The 22,617-nt window shown below is 38.4% G+C and overlaps 1 protein-coding gene across 1 annotated transcript; it reads right to left on the reverse strand.

Annotated features, from left to right (window-relative positions):
* Positions 1-12,369: 12,369 nt before the first annotated feature.
* LOC137265650 (homeobox protein EMX2-like) lies at positions 12,370-20,962 on the reverse strand. The gene is made up of 3 exons (XM_067801083.1): positions 20,247-20,962; positions 16,563-16,735; positions 12,370-13,274 (listed from the first exon to the last, which is right to left on the reverse strand). Exons 1-3 carry the CDS (start codon positions 20,734-20,736, stop codon positions 13,035-13,037), a joined length of 903 nt encoding a protein of 300 aa, XP_067657184.1. The 5' UTR covers positions 20,737-20,962; the 3' UTR covers positions 12,370-13,034.
* Positions 20,963-22,617: the final 1,655 nt, after the last annotated feature.

Raw genomic sequence — 22,617 nt, forward strand, 5'->3', positions numbered from 1 at the left:
TAGAATTCTGTCTAAAAGCAGGGTTAATTGCACAATTGACTTCATATTGGAAAGAGATGTGTGACGATACAGAAAATTCACGACACGATATCATCTCGGTATCTCGGAGCGATACGATTTCCTTAGATGCAAAACACGATATGCTATCTTTCATTATTTTCTTTAAATTCTGTACCATGTATCAGTGTAAATTTCGACATAACCGTCAATTTCTAGTAAAAATTAACATTTTAAGGTCAACGAGTGGTATCACGATGCGAAATATCGATATATTTATCGTGCGAGAAAGTATCACGATTATCGATAGTACGATATATCGTCACACCTCTAATCGGGAGGTTTTGTTGGGCCCCACATCCATGAAGTATTAACGCTGTGCGACGTGGTCTGCAGACAATCGAGTCTGGGTCAGACAAGCCAGTGATTGACACTATGAGATGTGGTGACTGTTTTTGAATCACTATTTAATGGTAATGATGCCAGGTGTTCGCGAAAAACTGAACGTATCCTGACCCACCAGTAGCACCCGTCATAAACAGACGCAGTGGCTTATCAACAGTTATAATATATTCGGGGATATATTGATACAAGTCAAAATAAGGAATAAGATTAATAGTCAGTATAGGGAATCGCATTAAATTGGAAATTCCCTCCAAATGTCTACTATAAAACCGTTTACAAGCATGCGTGAAACCTTGAATGTTGAAAAGCTATCGAACCTCTGAGCAAGAAGCGTAAGATGCTGTCTAAAATCTTCGTGAAACAATTATACTCAATAACGCCAAAGGCCAGAGCCTATATAATAGTGCTCGAAATGAAATGGGAGTTGACTACTGGAAAAATTTAAATCATCCCTTTTGTCAAACAACCTTGAGGAGAGTTTCTTGTCATTCTGAATCCTTATGCGTAGATCTATTTATACTCCTGCCAAGAAATAAGGGAACATATGAAAGTATCAGTGTTCCTATATTTATTCCAAGAACTTCATCCACAGTGCAATAAAGAGCTTGTGAAGAAACCTGGAAAAGAGTAAAGGAACACTTGTACTTTCACGTGTTCCCTTATTTGTTTCCATGAGTATATAAAACAGTTGAGGGTATCATAAAACATTAAGTTCATTCTTATTAAAACATAATGTTTACTTTCAAATATAGACGTCATTACCCTTTGTAAAGCACGGGTGTATAATCACTATCAAGTGAGGAGTACCATACCCCGGATTCGTCACATCCGGAACTGACAATTCAATCCACATTTTGTTTGTTAAAGGCTAACTCCACTTATGCGCAGTAGAAGTAGATTATTAGCTCATCAAGCCATAAAGGCAAGGTGTGAAAGCTGTTCTATGGAAGGCCAACAATGTCCGATTGTGTCGGGACTGTCCAGTGTAGTGGCAGACCCTCGTGACAAGACGTCCGCCATTGTCCCGGGGGTGCGACTCCCTTTACATGCATGGGGGTGTCAAAGGGTACAAGTGTAGTGATTAGTTCGCGAACCAGCCTTACATCCTTCAAGGAATCGACTCTTTCAAATTGTTAACTCCACTGGTTAATATTTTGCAGGGCATTACAATACAAATGAAGCATTATTCATTTAATGTTTATCTTTAATTACGGCAAGGTTTGACTCTATTTGACAATGTCACAAACGACAGGATTAACCAGCTTGCATTATTCTCCTAGCCAACCCTCGATCGCACTCCTCATTATGTCTCCTTTGGCATGAGATGGACTTAATCGCAAAATAAGATCACAATGCGGGGTGTGCGGTCAGGCCAGAGAAATGGCACCTCCGAGGACATATCAATGCTGGTGGAACGAAGTCTAAACATAAACACAGTTGTGTTAATATCTTCCAGAACTGATTATTAGATTCATTGACCAATATCCTTTCCTCTTCCTAATCCAAGACAGTGTTCTATGAGATGTCACCCTCCCCGATATTGCTTCTCGCCTGTGGGATATTACACATATTATAATCCTAAATGGGGCTGCGTTGTCACACGTTTCAGTCCTTATTAAGCATGATAAGAGCTGGCCCATATTATTGTAGCATTTGCATCTCAATAATAGAGAGTGAGTTGTTTTGCCCGTGTGTAACCCAGTTTGACGTTACAAGCAATTACACTGATGGACATCAGTCAACCATCCCCGACATCCCATCTGTCCACTATCTTTGTTTTGTTTTGTTTTCCCTTCCTTAGTTTGAAATATATACAGACAGAGTAAAACAACAATAACCTAGGTACAGTTAGAAGTCTTATATTGAATCTTTTGAAAAATAGTTGAATTGCCCGTCTTCCGTTTTCTTATAATTTTCTTCTTTAAAATCTGCCTTCTTTAATCCAGTTCCACGCAGATTTAAATTTCACATTTAGATCTATACCGTTAACGTTGAAGATTAAACAACCTCGAGTGTCAGCAAAAACGTTTTCAATAGACTGAGAAGGTTAAATAGTGGAATTACCTGGATTAATCACGTTTACCAAGGTTGACACCGGGTGTTGGAAAAGGTTAAATGTTTGATGCTCTGCTTGTGGTACCTGCTTCTAGTCACGCTCTGTAGAAATGATAATTAATAGCGGTCTATAACAACTGAATTTGAAAACAAAACGCATCGCAAGAACTCTATTAAGTGTCAGTTCCCTTGAGGCGATTATATGCTTTCTATTTTTCGCTAAAACTATATCAATCTATGATTTTTATGTTCATATTTTCATCGACTACATTGGTACCCGTAGTCATTCGTGAAACGAAAATGTCCTTTTTCATGTTGGATCTTGACTGCATCACTAATAAATACACTGCATCCTGAATAACACACAAAGCATCATACAAGCTGTGACTTATAACCCATTCTCATGATGCAGTCCTAATTGTTCAGCAGACACTGCTTTAAACGTAGATTATTTACTCATCCCAATATTTCATACAGAAATGTTTTATAATTGAAAGAGTTTTATTTCAAATTTATTCACCTCGATACTTTGTTTTAAACAGAGATGACTCATTACTGAAAGAGTTTTATTTTATGTCACTTTTTTACGTCAGTACATGTTTTATATAGAGATGTCAAATAACTGGAGGAGTTTTATTTCATATTATTTATTCACCGCAATACATTGTAACATATTGTGTAAGAGAGAAATGAGTCACAGGTTAAGAAACACCATTGTCATGTGCTTGCTTGTCACCGGCATTATGTATTATTGTACACGTGGTCAAGATATAACGTGCTGCAATACTTTAGAATGCTCGAGAAAAACGGTATTTTGTGTAACTCCGCACATGACATTAATAGTCTAGCTATATTTAAACAACGATGGGTGTAATTCCGGTGACTGACATCATGAGCACATATCTGCGATATAATATAATGACAGAAATAAGCCAAGTCCTTTGTTCTGACTACACACCCGTCAGTGGACTAACGAAATGCACATGCTGCGGAAAACCAAATCGAATTCTTTGAAAGAAACAACCGTCTTTCAGTTGTGTTAAAGGATACAGTTTCTGTTCCTAAATAGCACGAAGGTATATTGTGTGGAGGATGTGAAGTAATGAAGGTGTTTTGTAACTAAACAGTAACAGACAAAATGCTTCCGAGCGCTCTTGTCAGTCCTTGTAACAGGTGTTGTGTTTATGCTTTGTCTGAATACAGCAGCTAATATAGATTTGCTGTTAAAATAATTTACCAGACTTTGCCGTATTATCGGTGTAATGTACCGTAAGACGTAATAAACTTTCTTTATAATATTGATGCCATTCTTATAAAGAATGAAGTGACTTGTATGAGACAAACTTGGGGATGATTTTGTTTGGTTGGTTGTGTGTGTTTGAGTTTGTGTGGGTTTTTTTTCTTTTTTTTTTTGGTATTGTTTTGTGTGTTTCCCTTTGTTTTGTTTTCTTTGTTTGTGTTTTGTTTTGTTTAGGGCTTTTTGTGGGGGTGTCGTTTGTTTGTTGTTTTTGTTTGTTTGCTTGTTTGTTTGGGGGTGTTTTGGAGGGTTTTTTTGTTTTGTTTTGTTTTTTTGTTCTGGGGGCGGTTTGGGGGGTGGGGGGGGGATTGCTTTGGTTTGGTTTGGAGTGGTTTTTTTCCATTTTGGGTTATTGCTGCTCCGTTTGAAAAGTGGAAATAAAAAATCCAGTTCATTTTATGAAATAAGGTAAAGCCCATATAAGGAAAAACCTTTTGGAGAGTGCACTTGGGATGGAGAAATTGCGCATCGTTTTCATGAATGTTATACCAAGACTAATGATTATGGTTCCCCCTATTTTACTACCAACTGGCAGGTTGGTAGTCTAGTAATTAGAGCGTTTGATCGTCACGGTGACGATCCCGGTTCGATTCCCCACATGGGTATAATGTGTAAAGCCCATTTCTAGTGTCCCCCCGCCATGATATTGCTGGAATAGAGTGCTAATAGCGGTGTAAACACATACCCACTCACTAATCGTAAGGACGCATATGTCTACGGGTGACTACATGTGCATAAATGAACATGGGTAAATCAATTCAGTTACTGCATTGTCATCGGTATATTATTTTTCAATTCGAAAAATTAATGTATTTGTACACTAATAGTTTTCTTTCGGGAAATAACACAAATTCATGATCGAGCCAAAATGACCACAAATTGAATGATCCTCAGAGGAAACAATCTCCACAAAGCTAGTGGTGACAATGGCGCTGAATCTACCCGGCCTCCAACACATGGGAAACTGCCCCGCGGGTAAGCAAATCCAGGAGATTGAGAGATGTGTCCTGATTTGGATATCGCATGACCAAGATTTGTCGTGGATAGCATATTCTCGCGATATTTCCTGAAAAGCTACAAGAAGGGCGAGATTTAGCGTAATAGATCCCGCGGTAGAGCTGTCAGAGTTGGTGGCGAATGGTGACACGATCGGGGAAGTAATCGTCCACAATTGAGTCATCTCGTCTACCCGACCACCGTGCTCTCAACTGGAAAATATATCCGCCAAGCGTGTACTTATCACGGGCATTACCTGTAGCTACACGGTGCATTGATGTGGTTGTTAGTGAAGTCACTGACGGCGTTGTTGTTTATAACAGGAAAAAGTAGAAAAATATTCACGAACACAACACTGAAATATATTATACTGAACAGCACAAGAAACGCAACTGGGGGGTTTTCACATTTTCAAAATAGAAGACATAAACAATAACATTTTTCTCCATGACATCTTTTCGAAAATTGCGTTTCTTTTGCTTTTCAGTATATTTTAAAGAGATAATCACTTTACTCGTAAAGCTTAATGTATGGATCGCCAATCAAACACTTAGTGAAATACCGCCTACAATATACAGTATGGTTCAAAATTATTGAGAATAGCTAAAGCATTTCATATTATTAAACGAGAACAAATCAGATGAAACTGAATGTTTTGTGAAAGTGAACTGACCTTTTCATCTTGTGTAGGTAACAATTTAATATTTTATCAAGTCTCCTTGAGCTTCACGGCACAGTCTAAGACGGGTAGGCATACTTCCTATCAGAGAGGTTAGTGTCTCGTGAGTTATGCTGTCCCACTATCGGACCACTTCTCTATTCATGTCTTCAATTTTTGTCAACCCCTTTTGATTCACACATTCCTTCATCATCCCCCAAATGTTCTCAATGGGATTTAAGTCAGGACTATATGCAGGAAATGGTAATGCAGTCACATTTTTCTCCTGAAACCACTGCTTGGCATGTTTTGCGGTGTGTTTAGGATCATTATCTTGCTGCAAAATCCAGTCATTTCCATAAAACACATGTGCACTTGGAAGGAGAAAATAATGTAATATGTTAGTGTAGCGTTGACTTGTCAGATTTCCCTCAAACACACACAGCGGGGTCGTTCCTAATAAGGATATCCCTCCCCATACATGAAACTTTGGGCTGTATTTAGGTCGTCGATACAACGGTGCTGACGCAGACTTTGTCCATATTTTCACATTATTGGGATATACCCATATTGAGCTTTCATCAGTAAAAATCACATTTTCCCAGTCAAAGTTTTCATGTGCCAAACACCACTCAACACGCCTGTCTTTATGTTCTTGTTTCATGAGAGGAGAAGGAATTCCACCCTTTTTCTCCCATCCAAGATCAATCAAATTTCTTCTAACTGTAGATTTTGATACAACTGTTGATCCCCTTTCTATCATTTCATACCTGATGTTGGAGATGCTTGCCCTTTGCTTTTTAGACGCTACAATTCCCAGCCGGACGCGATCTGAGAAGTCCAATTTTCTGGGTCTCCCTGCTCCTTTCTGGTGCCCAAAATCCTTTCCCTCTTTAAAATTCTTCCTAATCCTATACACAGTAGAAAGAGGGGTTCCTGTTCTCTCTGCCAATGTATTTACATCATCAATTCCTTGATTACACAACTCAAAAATCAACCTTCTTTTATCTTCAGCAGACATTGTTGACAGTGCTGAGGAAAATGACGTCTGCTACAAATTCAGGGGAGGTAACTCTAATTGTACTATACTCAGTAGGCCAAGATGAGTTACCTCCCTTATACCATTACTTAGTTTTAAGTATCAGTGAATCAGTTGAGGTGTTAGGATAGCTCAAAGTAAGAAGAAAAATTCTCAATAATTATGAACCAGACTGTATATGTTCAGCTGTGAGCAGTCAGTCGTCCGTCATTTCCTTGACTCACTGATTGACTGAATAGTTCACGCCGTAATCAGGATTGCTCCATCGATGTCACACTATAATGTTATAAATGCGATCAAAAATAACCCAAACAGGACTTACAATATGGGCAAATTGAAACGCCATCGGGAGAAAACGACACGCAATCAAAGACGTCTCAACGCCTGACCTACATAATTATGTCATTAAATCGGTTTTCATCGATACAACCTATTGTTTAGTTCTTTGTATATTATTGATATTGATATCACAATGAACATCATAGCCATCAAAACGCAGATTTAAGTATAAAAGCAACGTACATTATTTCCCCGCCTGGCTTTCATCAACTGCGATACCATCTCTCCGTTGTGCTTCACGTCCTTCCCTCGCATGTTGGTGGCACATTGCGTGATCGGGCTTCCATACATTGACCAGACATGTTACCTGTAATATGATACTGTTCCGGCCACTAATTTTCTATCACGGAGGTCACTGAATTGACCATGGAAAGTAGATAAGTTGTTTGGACAAGGAATAAACCTGCCCGGATTCATCCATGGAGAGGGAAGCCGTTGATGCATGTCCCTGCCTGATCACTGCATCGATTCCTGATAACGTCTATTGTTAACGTACATGTGGTTGATACCCGTTGTGCTTCTATACATACATCAAGCTGCATTGTACATTAGAGAGTCATTTTCATTTTCGTGTTTTGGCATCTCCCATCGACCTTACTCTTGACCTTAATCATAAATATAATTCATCTTTGTTGGGTGTTGTTGATGGACGCGATCTAACTTGTTCAATATAAAAATGGACGAACTAATTTTTCTTTCAGCCTCATAATTGTATTTTGTTCGCTAGGGGCAGTTTGTTTTGTAACTTCAGATGAAAGTATGAACGCTTGTAAAGTAGCGTTGTCCTAATGGCCCTCTTTATCATGACACACAGCCCGACGCCTCCGTGCGAGCCTACGGCGACTGGAACCATAAAATAAAATATGACGACCTTTTGAACATTGTAACAGATTCTCAGCGGGTGTCGGGGAAGGACAGACCACTTCATTTGTCAAAGAAATGTCCAAGAAGCAGGAACATTTCCAAAACCTTTAGATTCATGTTCACGTTTGTGATTCCGCCCATTCAAATAGTAATGGCGGCGGGTTGTAGACAACGACGGTTTAAATGTGTAGAAAAATAATGTTGTCAACTTCAAGCAAACCTTTTACTCAGTAACGTGAACAAGTGGATGGACATTAGTAAATGCGTTCTCAAAAGGAAATTGATAAAATAGTAACATATACTTATAAGAATATACACAAAAGAATTATGACTGCAGTGCAAAAGACGTAGCATATCTACGATGAACCCAGAAAAGGTATTTGAACATTACTTGCGTCAAAACGATAATATAACATTAATACTGCAAAAATAGGAATAGTTAAGCTAATAATTTGTACACGAAGTAATACTTAGCTTTCCAGATATATACCAGAATTTCGGAAAGGCCGCATGAATATATTCCCAGTTACACTAACCACGTTGTGGTATAGATATCATTACATACCTTGTCTCTCCTTGCTCGCCTTACACTATAGAAGTGAGATTTACAACAAATCCGTTGTTTGTAAAAGATTTACAATAATTCTGCACTTCATCACACCGCAGCTGCTTTGTTTCGCTCTGAAATGACAGTTTTTGTGCGTATCAATATTGAGATGTCGAGCAATGATGCAATTGAACTTAAAACTCTCTTTATCAGTTTACTGTTAATTGGTCTCTGAGATCACGATTAAATTCTACGATATTAGAGTTTTTAACAAGTAAACACTACTTGTCCATTCACCTGTAACAAAATCTGTAATGTCTTTTGCAGGTCTTTTAATGGCCGTGTATCCATGTTTGTTGAATCGTTTTGTTGTCGCAGCGTGTAATTGTGAAAAGACCAGTTCAGATGATTGCTCAATGATTGCTTTAGTGGTAACACGGAGGACGGAACAGCGTCGATTATTCAAATAACACAGTTTTAAAGCCATCATTTCCTTGTTATTTACAGGAAGATCATTCTTTGCAGTGCATCAAGAGATAGCTTTAAAGTACCCCTGAAATCTTGAAAACTGCGATCGTTAAAGATAGCTTCGCAAAAACTAACCAAATTTAGAATGTATTTTTTTTTAAATATTTATCGTATAGTCATGTATTTTGCAGACTCTTTAAGTAGACTCGCAAGTTTAGTTTTACGCCGCTATTAGCAATATTCCAGTAATATTAAGGCGGGGAACACCAGAAATGGCCTTCTCACGTTGTACCCGTGTGGTGATTCGAACCCGAGGCTTCGGCGTGATGATCAAACACTTTAACCACTAGGCTACACCTTAGAGCAGAGCGACAGATGAAACACAGTGATGTCTTAATATGGTTGCCTTACCACACGTGTGCACATGAAGGGGGCTGGGGGTGGGGTGGGGGATGGGTGGGGTGTGTGCAGTTTACTATTTAAACTGTGAACATTAGTTCAGAAATCTATCAATCTTTCTGATTAATCTTGGATATTATTTCGTTCTCGGTGCAAAGAGATTATGATTAATGTGTGATTTTTGTCGTCGTTGATGAGTTTCCGTAAACGAGCCCTACCTTCTTCATGCTTTGCGGTCTCTCGGAACTAACCATGCAGCTTCCACGAAGGCACTCACAATCTCAGCTCTGACTGGCTGGTGTTCTGTTCTGCTACAGACATATGCACTGGTCACGTGACCTGAAGAGACGCCGTGTCAATGTCACTTGTGATATATATGATCAATGCCCACTCGTGGGACGAACCACAGTAGCGACGTATATGACAGGTTTTTAATGAGAGAAAGTCATCATATAACGAAGACAAATCGTTTCTAGATATGTTTTTGTACGAACAGGTCGTAAATGTCCATGCTGACAGCCACCCCTGGAGATCAACATCTCACCCCCACCCACGTCTTATGATTAGACCTACCCATGCGTCCGACCTACCAACGCTACAACGTTCATTTCTTCACTCTCGGCAACACGTCAGACCTCTCCTACGTTCCATCCTCAGAGAGATTTTTCCTCTCAAAGCAAAGACTCGTAAATATTAACGTTTTGTTCTGTTAATTTTACAAAATGTATCCATTCAACAGCTTGCAAAAAATTTTTGTGTCGACATCACATGTTCTTTTGTAAAATAATTTATAAATAAAAGCTACGTAGCCATGACCAATATTGATCCATATATATGCCATACCCATCTCCCAGCTTTGTGAGTCAAAACGAGCCGCGTCAAAAATCACATTCTCATAATATTTATTTATTTATTTATTTATTTATTTATTTATTTATTTATTTATTTATTTATTTATTTATTTATTTATTTATTTATTTATTTGTTTATTTACATTCCAAAATAAATAAAGCGTATGGTATAAGTGACCGAGTACAAAATCGAACAATTGTGATGCAAAATCACACACATCATTTACAGCAATGCTACAAGTTTTGTTTAATGTCAAGTCGTTCCTAATGGTCCCTATGGTCTGCACAACCCATAAACGTACACACAGTATTGCATGTGTGAGAAAGCGAAACATACGATGTAAAAATGTCTGAAGTAACCAAACGCTGCTAAAGTTGGAATATATAAGCTGTATATCCACAGAACTCTCGTCCTTGATATATGTCACAATATTTAATACTGTTATACATTCGGTTGCAGTAGATCTACAATGCCCCGAAATTATTTATTATTTGACGAAAATGAATACGGCGTGTCTTGTTTAACTCGAATGATCGGGGCGCCAGGAGTAGTTTAAGAATTATATATAAATGTACACTGTTTATCATTGGTAAACGCATTTTTAAAAGATAAAATTAATGAAACGACGCATGTACCTAAGTTATGAAGGATACGTGTCTTTATTTCGTGACCCTGAATATGATCATGAATGATTTACATTGTGTTTGTTGTTTAAAGAACTGGTGTTTTGAAGTTTCATGAAGCACATACAACGAATCTTTTTAACGCTCTTCTAATTCTATGCTACGTTGAATCCTTTTGACCGTTCATCATGCAGATGGATTTCTTGTAAACTGGCAACATATTTCATCTGTCGGATTGCAAAAGATTAACTCGTATGTTGCTACATGGATGTCGTGCAGGGTTAATAAACAGCCGAACGAGAGAAAGTACATTTAAAATTAAATATGACAAAAAGTACAACCTATTAAAACGTTACTCATATAAAAACAGTTGTCCAAACACTGCAAACTAAGTGTGAAAAAGCATAAGAAGCTTGTATGAAATATTAAACATGTCTACGTCGATTAACCTGATCTTATTTGTTCCACTGTAGCTACTTCGAAACGTGACAGTATGTATTCTTTTGTGCTGTAGTCTAATATTATTCAACTTGTATTATTTACTACAGTTATTATCAGAGTCTGTCTAATGCACAAGACAAATATTCCGGAATGGTAACTCACGTTACTTGGTTCAAAAGACCGTTCGATAAATTAGCATGCAACGTGTGAGGAAACAGCCAAAGTGAACTGTACGAAGTGTATATCAGACAGATCTTCAATGTTTTGGTCAAATGGCCTTTAATTTCCATGTATGTACTCGTACATTGAACAAAAAACGAATTTATATATGCTGTTTATTTGGGTGCATGTGTTAAAGCCTATAGATTGTCATAATGAATAATTACAAAATACTGTGTGACAGTAATCATAACGATGTAATACATTGACACCATGATGTCAGATTCACTTAATCACTCAATGCCGTTCTGTCCGCTCAAAATATGCTACAAGAACCAAAACATCCCAGTAATAGATCCCATATTATAAAGCTGTAAACTCGAAATTTCAGTGTTGTTCGACGTTCTTGATCTTTTTAAAATGATTTCTTGTGATTTATTGACAAAGCTCTGAAAAAGTAATACCTTTAACTAAATATGGAATTCTACGAGTTAAGTTACACAGTGTTAGTATTAGGCCATATTGTATTTCCCTGTGCCAGTGTATTGATCTCCCAGCATGGAAAAGACCTTAAAAGGGACCATGTTTCATAGATACGGATTTTTTTACAGATCATACTATAACATACAGACGTGTTCAAAGGGAACAAAATAATTCGAATCATATCGTTTATCAATAATAAAGTAAACAGAAACTGGATTCGTATAATGATTTTTTTTTAATCTTTTTAAGCATCTCTATCTAACATTAATGTAAAATTTGTATTTGAGTGCATAAACAGCTACTCCAAAACTTGGATTGTTCTATAGTATCCGTACTTGAATCGTGTCCGTATTCCTATAACGTTTTTGCTTTGGACTTCTGTCCTCTGTGGACATGGACTTTTTTTTATATTTTTTTCATATTTCAGTATAGGCATCATCGTGAGTAAACTGTTTCAAAATCATGAGATTTTGTTTAGAAATATATATTAGAAATATATTAGAAATATATTTCCTGCTCTCAGCAATGTATGCCTGAAGAAGACAGGGTCCATGTCCTTTAGATTAACCGTTTCTTTGGTTTATGAACAAATCAACAACAAAAGAAAGTCTTAAAAATATACCTAATTATATCTCAATACTATATCCAAAGATACTATGCTTTACTTGCATCCAAACAGTGGCTAGTGTAAAAACTGAACAAAATATTTCTATGAAAGATTTGGTACAAAACAACAATCCCAAAATATATTTCTCACATGTTTATTCACAATTTACAAAGTATATTTTCTGTGTAAAATAGTCTGCACCACACATAACAACGACTTCATCAACATCGTACAGCACTTGTAACGTGACACACGTAAGTGTGCGCGCGCACTAACACGTGACTGCCCGTAACATTCCTTCTCTTCAGCCGAGTCTTTGGTTTGTAGAATGTCTATTTTGACAATACGTTAGAGAAATACAACATTCTAAAGAGAAAAAAATAAATAATTAGGGTAAAACAGTATTTGATATTAAAGCTTATTAATCGATGACAGCATCTCTAGAATCTTGTCTTTATTATGAAAGATAGCAAAAATGCGTTGTGGGCGTTTCATATTATGACGATGCGCCGCTTTTAGGACAGCCGGTCTGTAGCACTGTTTGCACGTGCATGTGAGCGCGCATTGTTCTTGCGCATCTCATTCTCTCACATGATTCGGGACGGATTCCTTAGCACTTTCTTAACTGCGTCGGACGTCGATGACGTCACAGATCATCTCCCATGTTGAGTAGGTGTGGATCTGCGGCACATTGATTGCACAGACGATGTAACTGGCTGAGCATTTTGAGCATTGTCACATGACCATGGAGGTCAAGGAAGAGATCTGATTGGTTAGAACCATACCACGATGTATCAATGGAAATTCAGGGATCCCCAGCAACGGATAACACTTCGTCCTCCTCAGAGCAGTTGTCCTCGTCAACATCGTCAAGTTCCGAGTCCGACATTTCGCTCCTGTCCTCGTGATTGTCACGTGATAAATGCGAATCTTCGTCACGTGAGCAGCCATTGCAGTCAGCGCCATCTGGTGACGTCACTCCAGCTTCTTCTTCGGCCTTCATTCTTTTGTGTTTTGTTCTTCGATTCTGGAACCAAACTTTAACCTGAAAAACAAAATCGGGAATAAGATGTTTGGTTTCGATGGGTTAAAGAAAGGAAAACATGAAGAATCACAAAGACCATTGAAGCTAAAGAGTCGAGTGACGGTGTAAGATGAGAGTCCTTTCTGTGACGTTATCGATAAATTGGGTATAAATCTACTCCTCGCCCCTCTCTCATATAGCAGGTCCCTCCCCCTAGGGAGTTCCAAGTGGCTCAGGACTGCGTCCTTCACAGCATATCAAAGGCAGTTTATGTTTGTGATAATGGGTCTGTAATTAGACTGGGCTAAGCGACGTGCCACGCAAACGATAACTGTGATGAAGACAATCACTACTACACGGGCTAATCGTGTCTCGTCACCTCTCACGTTACACCACGAGACTTAGAATACAAAGGCCGTTGCCTGGAGAAGCGGCCCCTCTAGTTTAGGATGCGTAAACAGCATAACCAAATATCCAACCATCAGCTCAATCACCGCCTCGTGATTTCTTTGTCACTCTATTTTAAATAAAAGAGAATCTTATAATATTTGTTGAAATCTGATCTGTTCCATTCAAAAATTGGTCGGGGACGTCAGACAAGATGCTTGACTGGTACCATTTTATCACTTATTCTTCACATACTCAACGGATACTTAATACACATTAATTCAAGTTGGAAAGGGTTATATGAATAAACATCATCCTCTTTGTGGGCGTTCGCAAAGGACAGATAATATGTGCGTGCTAATTAAGCCATTGACAGAATAAAAGCGATCTACAACTATCATTAACACGGGAATCCACTGTTATCGTGTCCTCATCTGATGAATTGTTTAGCCATAACCTCCGTTTCTTAACTGTCTTGAACAAGGGGCCAGTTAGCCCCAATCTCCCGTCTAGATCAATATCAGTGATTTGTTGTTGATGATTGTTGTGGTAGTGGCAGGCGACGTAAGGCCGCGATAATTGTTCAATTACAACGCCGAGCTGCACCCCCGGGGCTGGGAAACCCGGCACCCCCGAGAGTCTCGGCTGATAGCAATAACACACCACCCTTGTCATCGTCACTCTGAAATTGCTTCATTTAACAAACTTTCTTTAATCCTTGCAAATTAATGCGATGGTTTCCAAATAAGCCTTCTGCAGCAATAATACATTATGAGTGTGCTTGAAACCCCTCCCCCGGGAAAATCCTGAGATTGTTAATCCGGACCCAAGAGAGAGGGGTCAAAGTGTTGGGCTCTGGGGGTCGGGATGATATCAGCGCGTCATCATTAGACTCTCGGGGCCTTGGGGGCTGCTTAGCCCGTGGGTGGGAGTTAGGGAGAGGTACTTTCCGCCTTGCTCCTCATGAAAGGTCGAGTTACTCCCTGCAACAACTACTAAAGACCCGTTTACAAATTCATAGAGATAAATCTGATCATTTTTCTTTTGACTTTGTGGTTTTGGAGCCATTTGTCGAGTCCATCTGCGGGTAGCCAAACCTCAAAACAAATTAGCATGATGTAATTACATCGTGCCGAGTTTGCGTGTAATTACAGTCTGTCACGATGAGTGTACTTTAAACCTTTCTGTGAGTTTCAAAAAATCATTGGTTTTTAGTTTTGTGAGATTCAAAACACGTTCATTTTCCATAAAAATTAAACGATTCCACACACTGACTTTTGGTATCGCATATTTACCCAGCAAAACCTACAGCACCGCCACACAGTTTAGCGCACATAAAAATTCCTCCTTTCGAGAGATAATTGCTGTGTATATAATAATTTCCTATCTATTATTCCTACCACCAATTTCCTGTTGCAGAATAAGATAATTGTTTCCTAAATCAATTCCCTTCAACTCCCGACACGTAATCTAAGATCAACACTGGAAGAACACATCGCTTTAAGGGTCCGTATGATATAGCATTGTCTGTGTTATTACACAACGATATTAGCAAAATAAAACGATGCGTGAGGAAATTATTGGTACATTTTATTCGATGTGTAATTTCAGAAGATACAAAACAACCTTGTGTTTGTTTGCTGCAATTATAAAGATTACGCCTCTCCGTATCATTGTTCTGTTTATTTAGCGGATAGGAAATGAGATACATAAACTATGACGAATATTCAATTGACGCCTTTCTTCTAGCTATAGCGTGTTTGACGAAACACTTCACTATAATCTATCTTTCAGAAAATTATATCCGCTTTCATACAGTGGGACTCGTCAACCAATTACAAATGTAAAATATGCCTCATATTTTCGTTTTTCTGGGTTCCGTATTTTTATGTTTATTGAATATCATAGGCGTGGTAATGTTTGTCAAGAACTGTCAAAATTAAACAGGATGGATTCCTTGCAAAATCTTTCTTTGGTAACTTTCAGCCTACATCTTTCTGTGAAAATAGAAAACTTCTATTTTTTTCAAACGTCCGATTTGAGTTCATGTATTGATTAATAAAATACAGGTAGTCGATTTACTACACTGGAACATATAGACACAGTATTTATGATTCGAATATTACATTTATCAAGCACGTTATGTTTTCATATATCCATCTGTGCAGAGCATGTATTGAAGATAACGACATCGATTTGTCTGAAAGACGTATTGCCCACAGATAAAGCATCAGGTCGTACACATGAATATAAAATGAAACGTATTTGTCTTTTTCTAATCGTAAACTTACAAGTTCACAGCAAGAGCTGAGTTTATTGAGTGGTCTCTTCTCTACCTGAACCCTTCAGCTCTCGACAATCTGTATTTTCGTATACCTTGTCCTTATGAAACATTAGACAAAGATCCAATCCCTAAGACACAATATCACTTCATCTATCCCACCCTACTCTACCAGGGCCAGCTTCAACACTTAAGACTATGTACAGTGTCAATCTCAATGGACCAACCCACCCCTACCTTACCCCCTGATTGACCCCACCCCATCAATACCTGTTCTAAACCATTAACTTCCCCTTCCTGTCTTAAACCATAAACACCTCGACCCCTAAACCCCGATCATAACACTCTTAACCTTTGTCACCCCACCCTAAATCGTCACCCTCGTGTACCCCCCGGGTGTGTAATTTCATATTTAATACAAAAAAGCACAATCACTACCTTCTCCCAAACGTCTGACAGGTAACAGATTTGTTTTTGTACAATGACACCCGTCCCCACTCACCCAGCAACGCCACCGTCTCGCCTACGATCACCCCTCCACCACCCGTACATCGGGATGCAGTCGGTCGTATACCTTGTTGAAGTCTCACGTGTCGTTGCAATGCCCTCCACTACACGCCTACAGATACCCGTAAACGTACCTGTGTTTCTGTGAGCTGTAATTTCCCAGCTAGCTGTTTTCGTTCCTGTCCCACAACATAATGGTTCTTCTCGAACGCCTGTTCTAACTGCAAAAGCTGGTTGGGGGAGAATGCTGTTCGGTTTCTCTTGGGCTTCCTGTAGGGGTGAAACAGCAAGCCGGGTGGCGGTCCAACTGGAAAATTGATAAATTGTTGTTTGTTTGAAAACTTTATTTATGACACCTCGTGAATGAAACAGATGATAAAAAGTTCAATGTTCTTTAGCGATATAGGGTTGTTCTAGCCTGTAAATATTTGCTCAGGAATCGATCTTTTCGATCGATACTGATTGTGTTTATTGTGTGTATGAGAAAAGGCTGCTGGATTAAAGACCACTGTCGCTTGTGTTTTGCCCCCCAAATTTATTTCCTGTGAATACACGCACGAAGCTGTCGCCACATAGCCAGTGTCGAGTAATTCTTTTCATTAGTTATAGTATTACATGTAGACGATCAATGCCACAGAATAATCAGTCGCGAATTTATAAAGAAAAAGAAAAGTTTCAATAGGCAATTGAATTTGCGATTAAAAGAAATCTAGTGAACTAGTACACATTGAACATTTCATTGATTTTTTTTAAATGCTTCACTTCATATTTAATATTGACTACCTGTAAAATAATATTTAGTTTGCACCACCACCGCCTTGTGACACCTGTATACAAAGTTTTGGATTTTTTCTTTCATATTTGTCAAATGTAATGTCTTCAAGAAGGCATCCATATTTTTCTAAGCATTTGAAAAACCGATGACTAAATAAAACCTGACACCAAAACGTTAAATTCCGACGTATGTATTTGCACGTCTTCGAAACATGTTATCACTCTTGTATTACATAATGACAGATGCATGCGGTCGTTTGTACACATGATATTTGGATACAACCTGTTTTTATTAATCCAACGGGTATCATTGTTTGACAGAATCATATGTTGTGGACACTGACAAAATATAAGCATTTTTGTTTACACGTTACATCTGTAATACATGTACATCAAGAGTGTAGTCACTAGACACTGAATATTTGTAAAATGAGATACTTCGTGCTAAAACATATTTTCATAGGACAAAAATCGGTAACCGTTGATTTAAAAAGCCATTTCAAAGGTTTAATACCTTACTGGAAGTCTATTACACTACTCATTTTTCAAACAGCACACAGCGATCCAAAGTTTATCTACGATGTTTAATAAAATAGAATCCGGCTTAACTCACGCCGGCTGTTTTGTGGATGTGTTTTGAAGAAAAACTAGGAAAACAATGATACGGAGGATCGACCACATTATTATTTCACGAGTTTATTTATTCATGATATCGAATTTCAAAATCAACACAGTAATACGCCATGGCGTGAAAGTAAACTTTAGTTGCTCTGTCTCCGTGCAGCGTACAAACACTGAGCATGTTCCGTACAGTGTGCTTCCCATTTCAATCACTCAAATAGTCGATTATCCATTGTACGCCAAGATCTCCAGTATTCATATACGTCCTTCAAATCTTTATTTTATTTTTAGAAACGGACAATGTCGGTATAATATGATATTTATCTTCTAAACGATAGTGTTATTTACGTGTACAGTGCAAGGTGGGAGAAAATGTATTTTATGAATACATCAATAATTTTATTACGAAAATGAAATAGAAGTGAAATGAAAGTTACTAATAGAAGAGTACTCTAAGGTTACTTTGAAAAATAGACATATGTATGTAAGGGTCTACTTCCATCTACAATTATATCGAAAGTTATTCCATTAATGATTTTCACATATATGATATTTCTTTACTTATTTTCACATATATGATATTTCTTTACTGATTTTCACATATATGATATTTCTTTACTGATTTTCACATATATGATATGTATACCTGTACGCATGAATGAATGTTGGTACACGTTTTAGAATAATCAACGTCCAGGGCGATTTATATAAAAAAGCTAAAGTATTTACCATTGTCGTTCGCTATTGTAAACTAATAACATACAAAAGTCGCAAAAATATGGGTATATCATTTATTTGTCTTTGTTTATTGTCAACATATTCAACTCGTTATCATTCGTGTGACACATTTTGAAGAGCTTCTCCTATGTGTTACAGGTAATACAACATTGACAGGTCAGGGAAATAATATGATTTATAACTTTATTTGTTGTTTAAATGTGTCGCCGTTCCTTTGATAAACACGCGTTGCTTTGTCGTAAATAAAACGAATACAAACTAGCGTGTTTTACGAAATCCGATTTTCAAGCTTTTCAAAAGAATATAAATATTTGAGGATTTTTTCCCGATAAGTACAAATTTCCCCGTCTTCGAGGATTTTAAGATAAGCTTGACAGAGTTACGACAAGCCGTCACAGGGTCGCGTAGCTGAACGGATGCTGACAGACATACGGCAGTTTGTGACAGCATCTGGGGACACAGGGAATATATGAGGGCAGTTGAGCGAAAATGTTTACACAATCCAGCGGTAAAGAAAGCAGGGCTTTGCCTCGGCAACACGGAGAGGATTGAGAGGTTATTAATTCCCTATAAAAGCATCCCTCAACCACAAGTACTCAACAAAGCGGCATCGATCGAAACGCTACTAGACTGAGCGAGAAATATTTGTTATGCGATTGTCTGATTTCTAACCCATCGCATTGGGCTTGTATTACTAATTGTTTGATTTAGTGGAAGCGAGACGTGGAGACAATGCGTGGAAGTATAATTATGTCTTGAAATTAATATTGCAAATGACAATTTTATGCAATATTACAATGGTCCATGGAATTTTCATAATGGGCGATCGATTCCTCTGGATTCTGGATAGTGTCTTGTAGAACAGGGGCGGTTCGAACAATCAAACCTTACATAGAAAATGTCGACTACCTCATAGAATCGGTTTCGTTTCTACTACAAACACTGTCACTGACACCAGTAGGTAAACATAACCGGTTGAAAATGTGTTTTAATTTGGTGTTATTAACACATTTACATTTTATTAGAATTTGCAGTGTGTGTTTTACTTGCGTGGCAGTGTGTCAATACTATTCTGTGCTGGCCTTCGTGTGCTCTTGTGAATTCAACATAGTGTTATAAAGAAGCTGACTTGAAAGCGCCCAGTATAAGTTGATTGAACATTGTGTTGGCAGTTTGAAGAAAGCTTAAGAGCCATCAACTGATATAAGTAATATAATGTGTCATCGATGTTGGAAAATCATTGTACAAATATGTTGCATTCCAAGCTCAAATGCTAAAAATAGTAAACTCATACAGCAGTATTTAGTTTGGGAATTAATTTAAGTCGCAAAAATAATCATCGTATCAGTTTGAATGTCTAAACTGAAAAATAATTCATATTGAATTCTTTGATTGGGAAGCAAGGAGTTATTCGATTATTAACGTGACTGAATTTTCACAACAAAATAGATACAGATATATATTTTTAAAAACGTCTTCATTGATACGAATCGTATGTAAAACCTGCAATCAAGCAACACTTATAAAAGGTAAAGTCATATTTAAAATGTCATTTAATTCCCTTAGATATTATAACAGCTGTAGATTAAATGAACGAAAAGTGGATACATGGTCGCAATGATGTATATACAGTATTACATAAAAGTACTCTCCAGTTTAACATGGGAGAAGACATGGCGACTTACCTGGGTATCGGGGGTGCACAAATCCAGAGTAGCGGTTTATCCATGGGTGATGCGCTGGCGAAATGTCTCTGTTTACCCCGTACAAAAGGGGGTTGAAGGGGAGTGTGGTGAGCTGATGCGGCGCGAAAGGTGGGGATGTGAGGTTGGGGAGAATTCTATTACACACCCTCAATGGTTGAAACACACTACTATCTGAGTGATTAGTGAAACTATTAAACAAGTGTTTTAAGTCCGATCCCGACCAAGATGAACATCTGTTTTCCATCTCAGGGGATACTGTCATTTTTTCAGTCCTTTCCGTGGGACTAACAGGACTTCTACCCCTGGGGCTGAGCGATCGACGCACCCCCGGGCTCACAGACCGACGCACCCCCGGGCTTGGGGGGCTACTGACCGATTTGTCGTCATCTCTCCGTCCTATCAGAGATTCTATAGAAAACCCATGACTTTTCCTCGTAGGTAGTGGCGTCTCCAACGCTGTGGCTGTCATCGTCACTGCGTTTGCAGTTAGCTTCCAGGTAAAACGTTGCGTTCCGTTCGAGAGCTGTAGTAGCCGAGGTGGGATGGTGGTGGTGTGTGTGCAAAACGACGCAGGATGGTGATACACTAGGCTACGTCCCGGTCTCAATGTCTTGTCCTTCTAGGCTCTCAATTACTCGGAGAATAAATCCACAGGACCACGATCGCTTTCATTATCTGCCTCCGCCGTGGCCTCTGAAAAGGCAGCCGCACGCCCCTATCCACTGCGACCAATTACACGTCAATTACTGGCCTGGTGGGCGGAATCTGAAGAATGCCACACGCTGATTGGTCGATTGATCTAAGTTGACGCCCGCTAGGTGGCAGCACTTTTGCAAGGCGCTATTGACAGCCAGTGAGCAAGCGAAGCACAATAAATGTAAAATCTCTGTTTATGAATTCAAACTATTTGATTGTGTATTGTTACGCCGGGAACAGCTTGCATTGACATGGCGTACAACAGGTACCTAGAATTATTCATCAATATCTTGTTCAACCTGCGTTATTTGCATTGAACAGCGTAACACACCACGTTTACACAGGGTGAAAACAATATCGTATGAGGCAACAGATTTGAGTACCATATCTGCGAGAACCATACAGTTAATGAATTTTAAATTCAAAAAAAAGTACAGACATGTGACCTACCTATTGTGTTGCCAGCTTGACTGCAGAAAATTTAATTTTGAAGGTTTTTAACATCATTTCGAGATACAAATGTTGCGTAAATTGTTTTATTTTTCACGTCTGTAAAATTTATGACATATTATCAGCGTCATTTGTTGGTGCTATTAAGCTAATGGATAGCGGCCAAAGACTTACGGACAAGGTGTTGCAAGTCATAATTCATAATTCACAAAACTGGGGTTTTCAAGAGAGTTTTATGTCCACAAAGTTCATTTGCTCGATAACGTTTAACAGTTTCAAGTAGATGTTATAGCGAGTTTCATTTGATGGATTTATGATGAAGAAAGGACACTGGAATATTGTGCCAGAGGTTTGGTTAAACTGAGATTTGTAGACATAACACTGCAGTGGGGATTTGTTAAACAATTTGCAAAACAGTCGTTCATAAGCGTTATTATACAGTGAGTATAAACATGTAAACAGCGACCTACGATCTGTTCATTGTTAGTGCTATTAGATGAGTACAGATATTGTAGAAGTAGAGAGGCATCGGTTTTTCACGCCTATCTATCCACGGCCTAGGTACACGTATTTGATAGTACGCCAAATGATGAGAATGCCTACAGTTGTGAAACTTACAGGAAACCATCTATACAAGCATCTTAATGGTCATACATGCAATGTCATACACATTTTTGGGACAACTCAGTTTCCTTACAAATCTTAATCATTTCGCTTATACATAAATATCAGATGAAGCAGTCACTCTAATTTCGAGCACAGATGAGAAAATCGGTGGACGAGTAGGGAGCATTATTGAACGATATTATATATACACGAATCTTAAAGTTGACTTATTGGCTAGATATACATTTTTTCACTTTACCAAACCAGGCAGAAATTACGATCCCTAGGCTTAAAGAAACAGATCAGTGAGGAGACCAACAGTGCTCACGGGAATGCGTCAGTTGCCTGAATGCCTTATCCCAAACCTGCACATAGAAAGGGATATTCGATAGTTTTAATATGCTTCTCAAGGTTTTTTAACATATGTTGTTTCAAAAAAAAGATTCAAGTTATTTAAACGTCGTTCTAGGTATCATGTCTGTATGGACGCACTCACTGCAGAAATGCAGATGCGCTATAGGTTTACATGTGCAATGAACATGTTCTCCATGGAAATCACGGCAAACATCAACGCACTGCCGGTATAAGGTTCAAGACT

This window comes from Haliotis asinina, chromosome 15 (genome assembly GCF_037392515.1).
Source record: "Haliotis asinina isolate JCU_RB_2024 chromosome 15, JCU_Hal_asi_v2, whole genome shotgun sequence".
In the NCBI taxonomy this organism is placed as follows: domain Eukaryota; kingdom Metazoa; phylum Mollusca; class Gastropoda; order Lepetellida; family Haliotidae; genus Haliotis; species Haliotis asinina.

Excerpts from the sequence above, each read along its gene's own strand:
- LOC137265650 (XM_067801083.1), bottom strand. The coding sequence starts at position 20,736 with ATGACAGCCACAGCGTTGGAGACGCCACTACCTACGAGGAAAAGTCAT. Across the intron at positions 16,736-20,246 it reads TGTGCACCCCCGATACCCAG|TTGGACCGCCACCCGGCTTG; the intron begins GTAAGTCGCCAT and ends TCAATTTTCCAG. Across the intron at positions 13,275-16,562 it reads TACAGCTCACAGAAACACAG|GTTAAAGTTTGGTTCCAGAA; the intron begins GTACGTTTACGG and ends TTTGTTTTTCAG.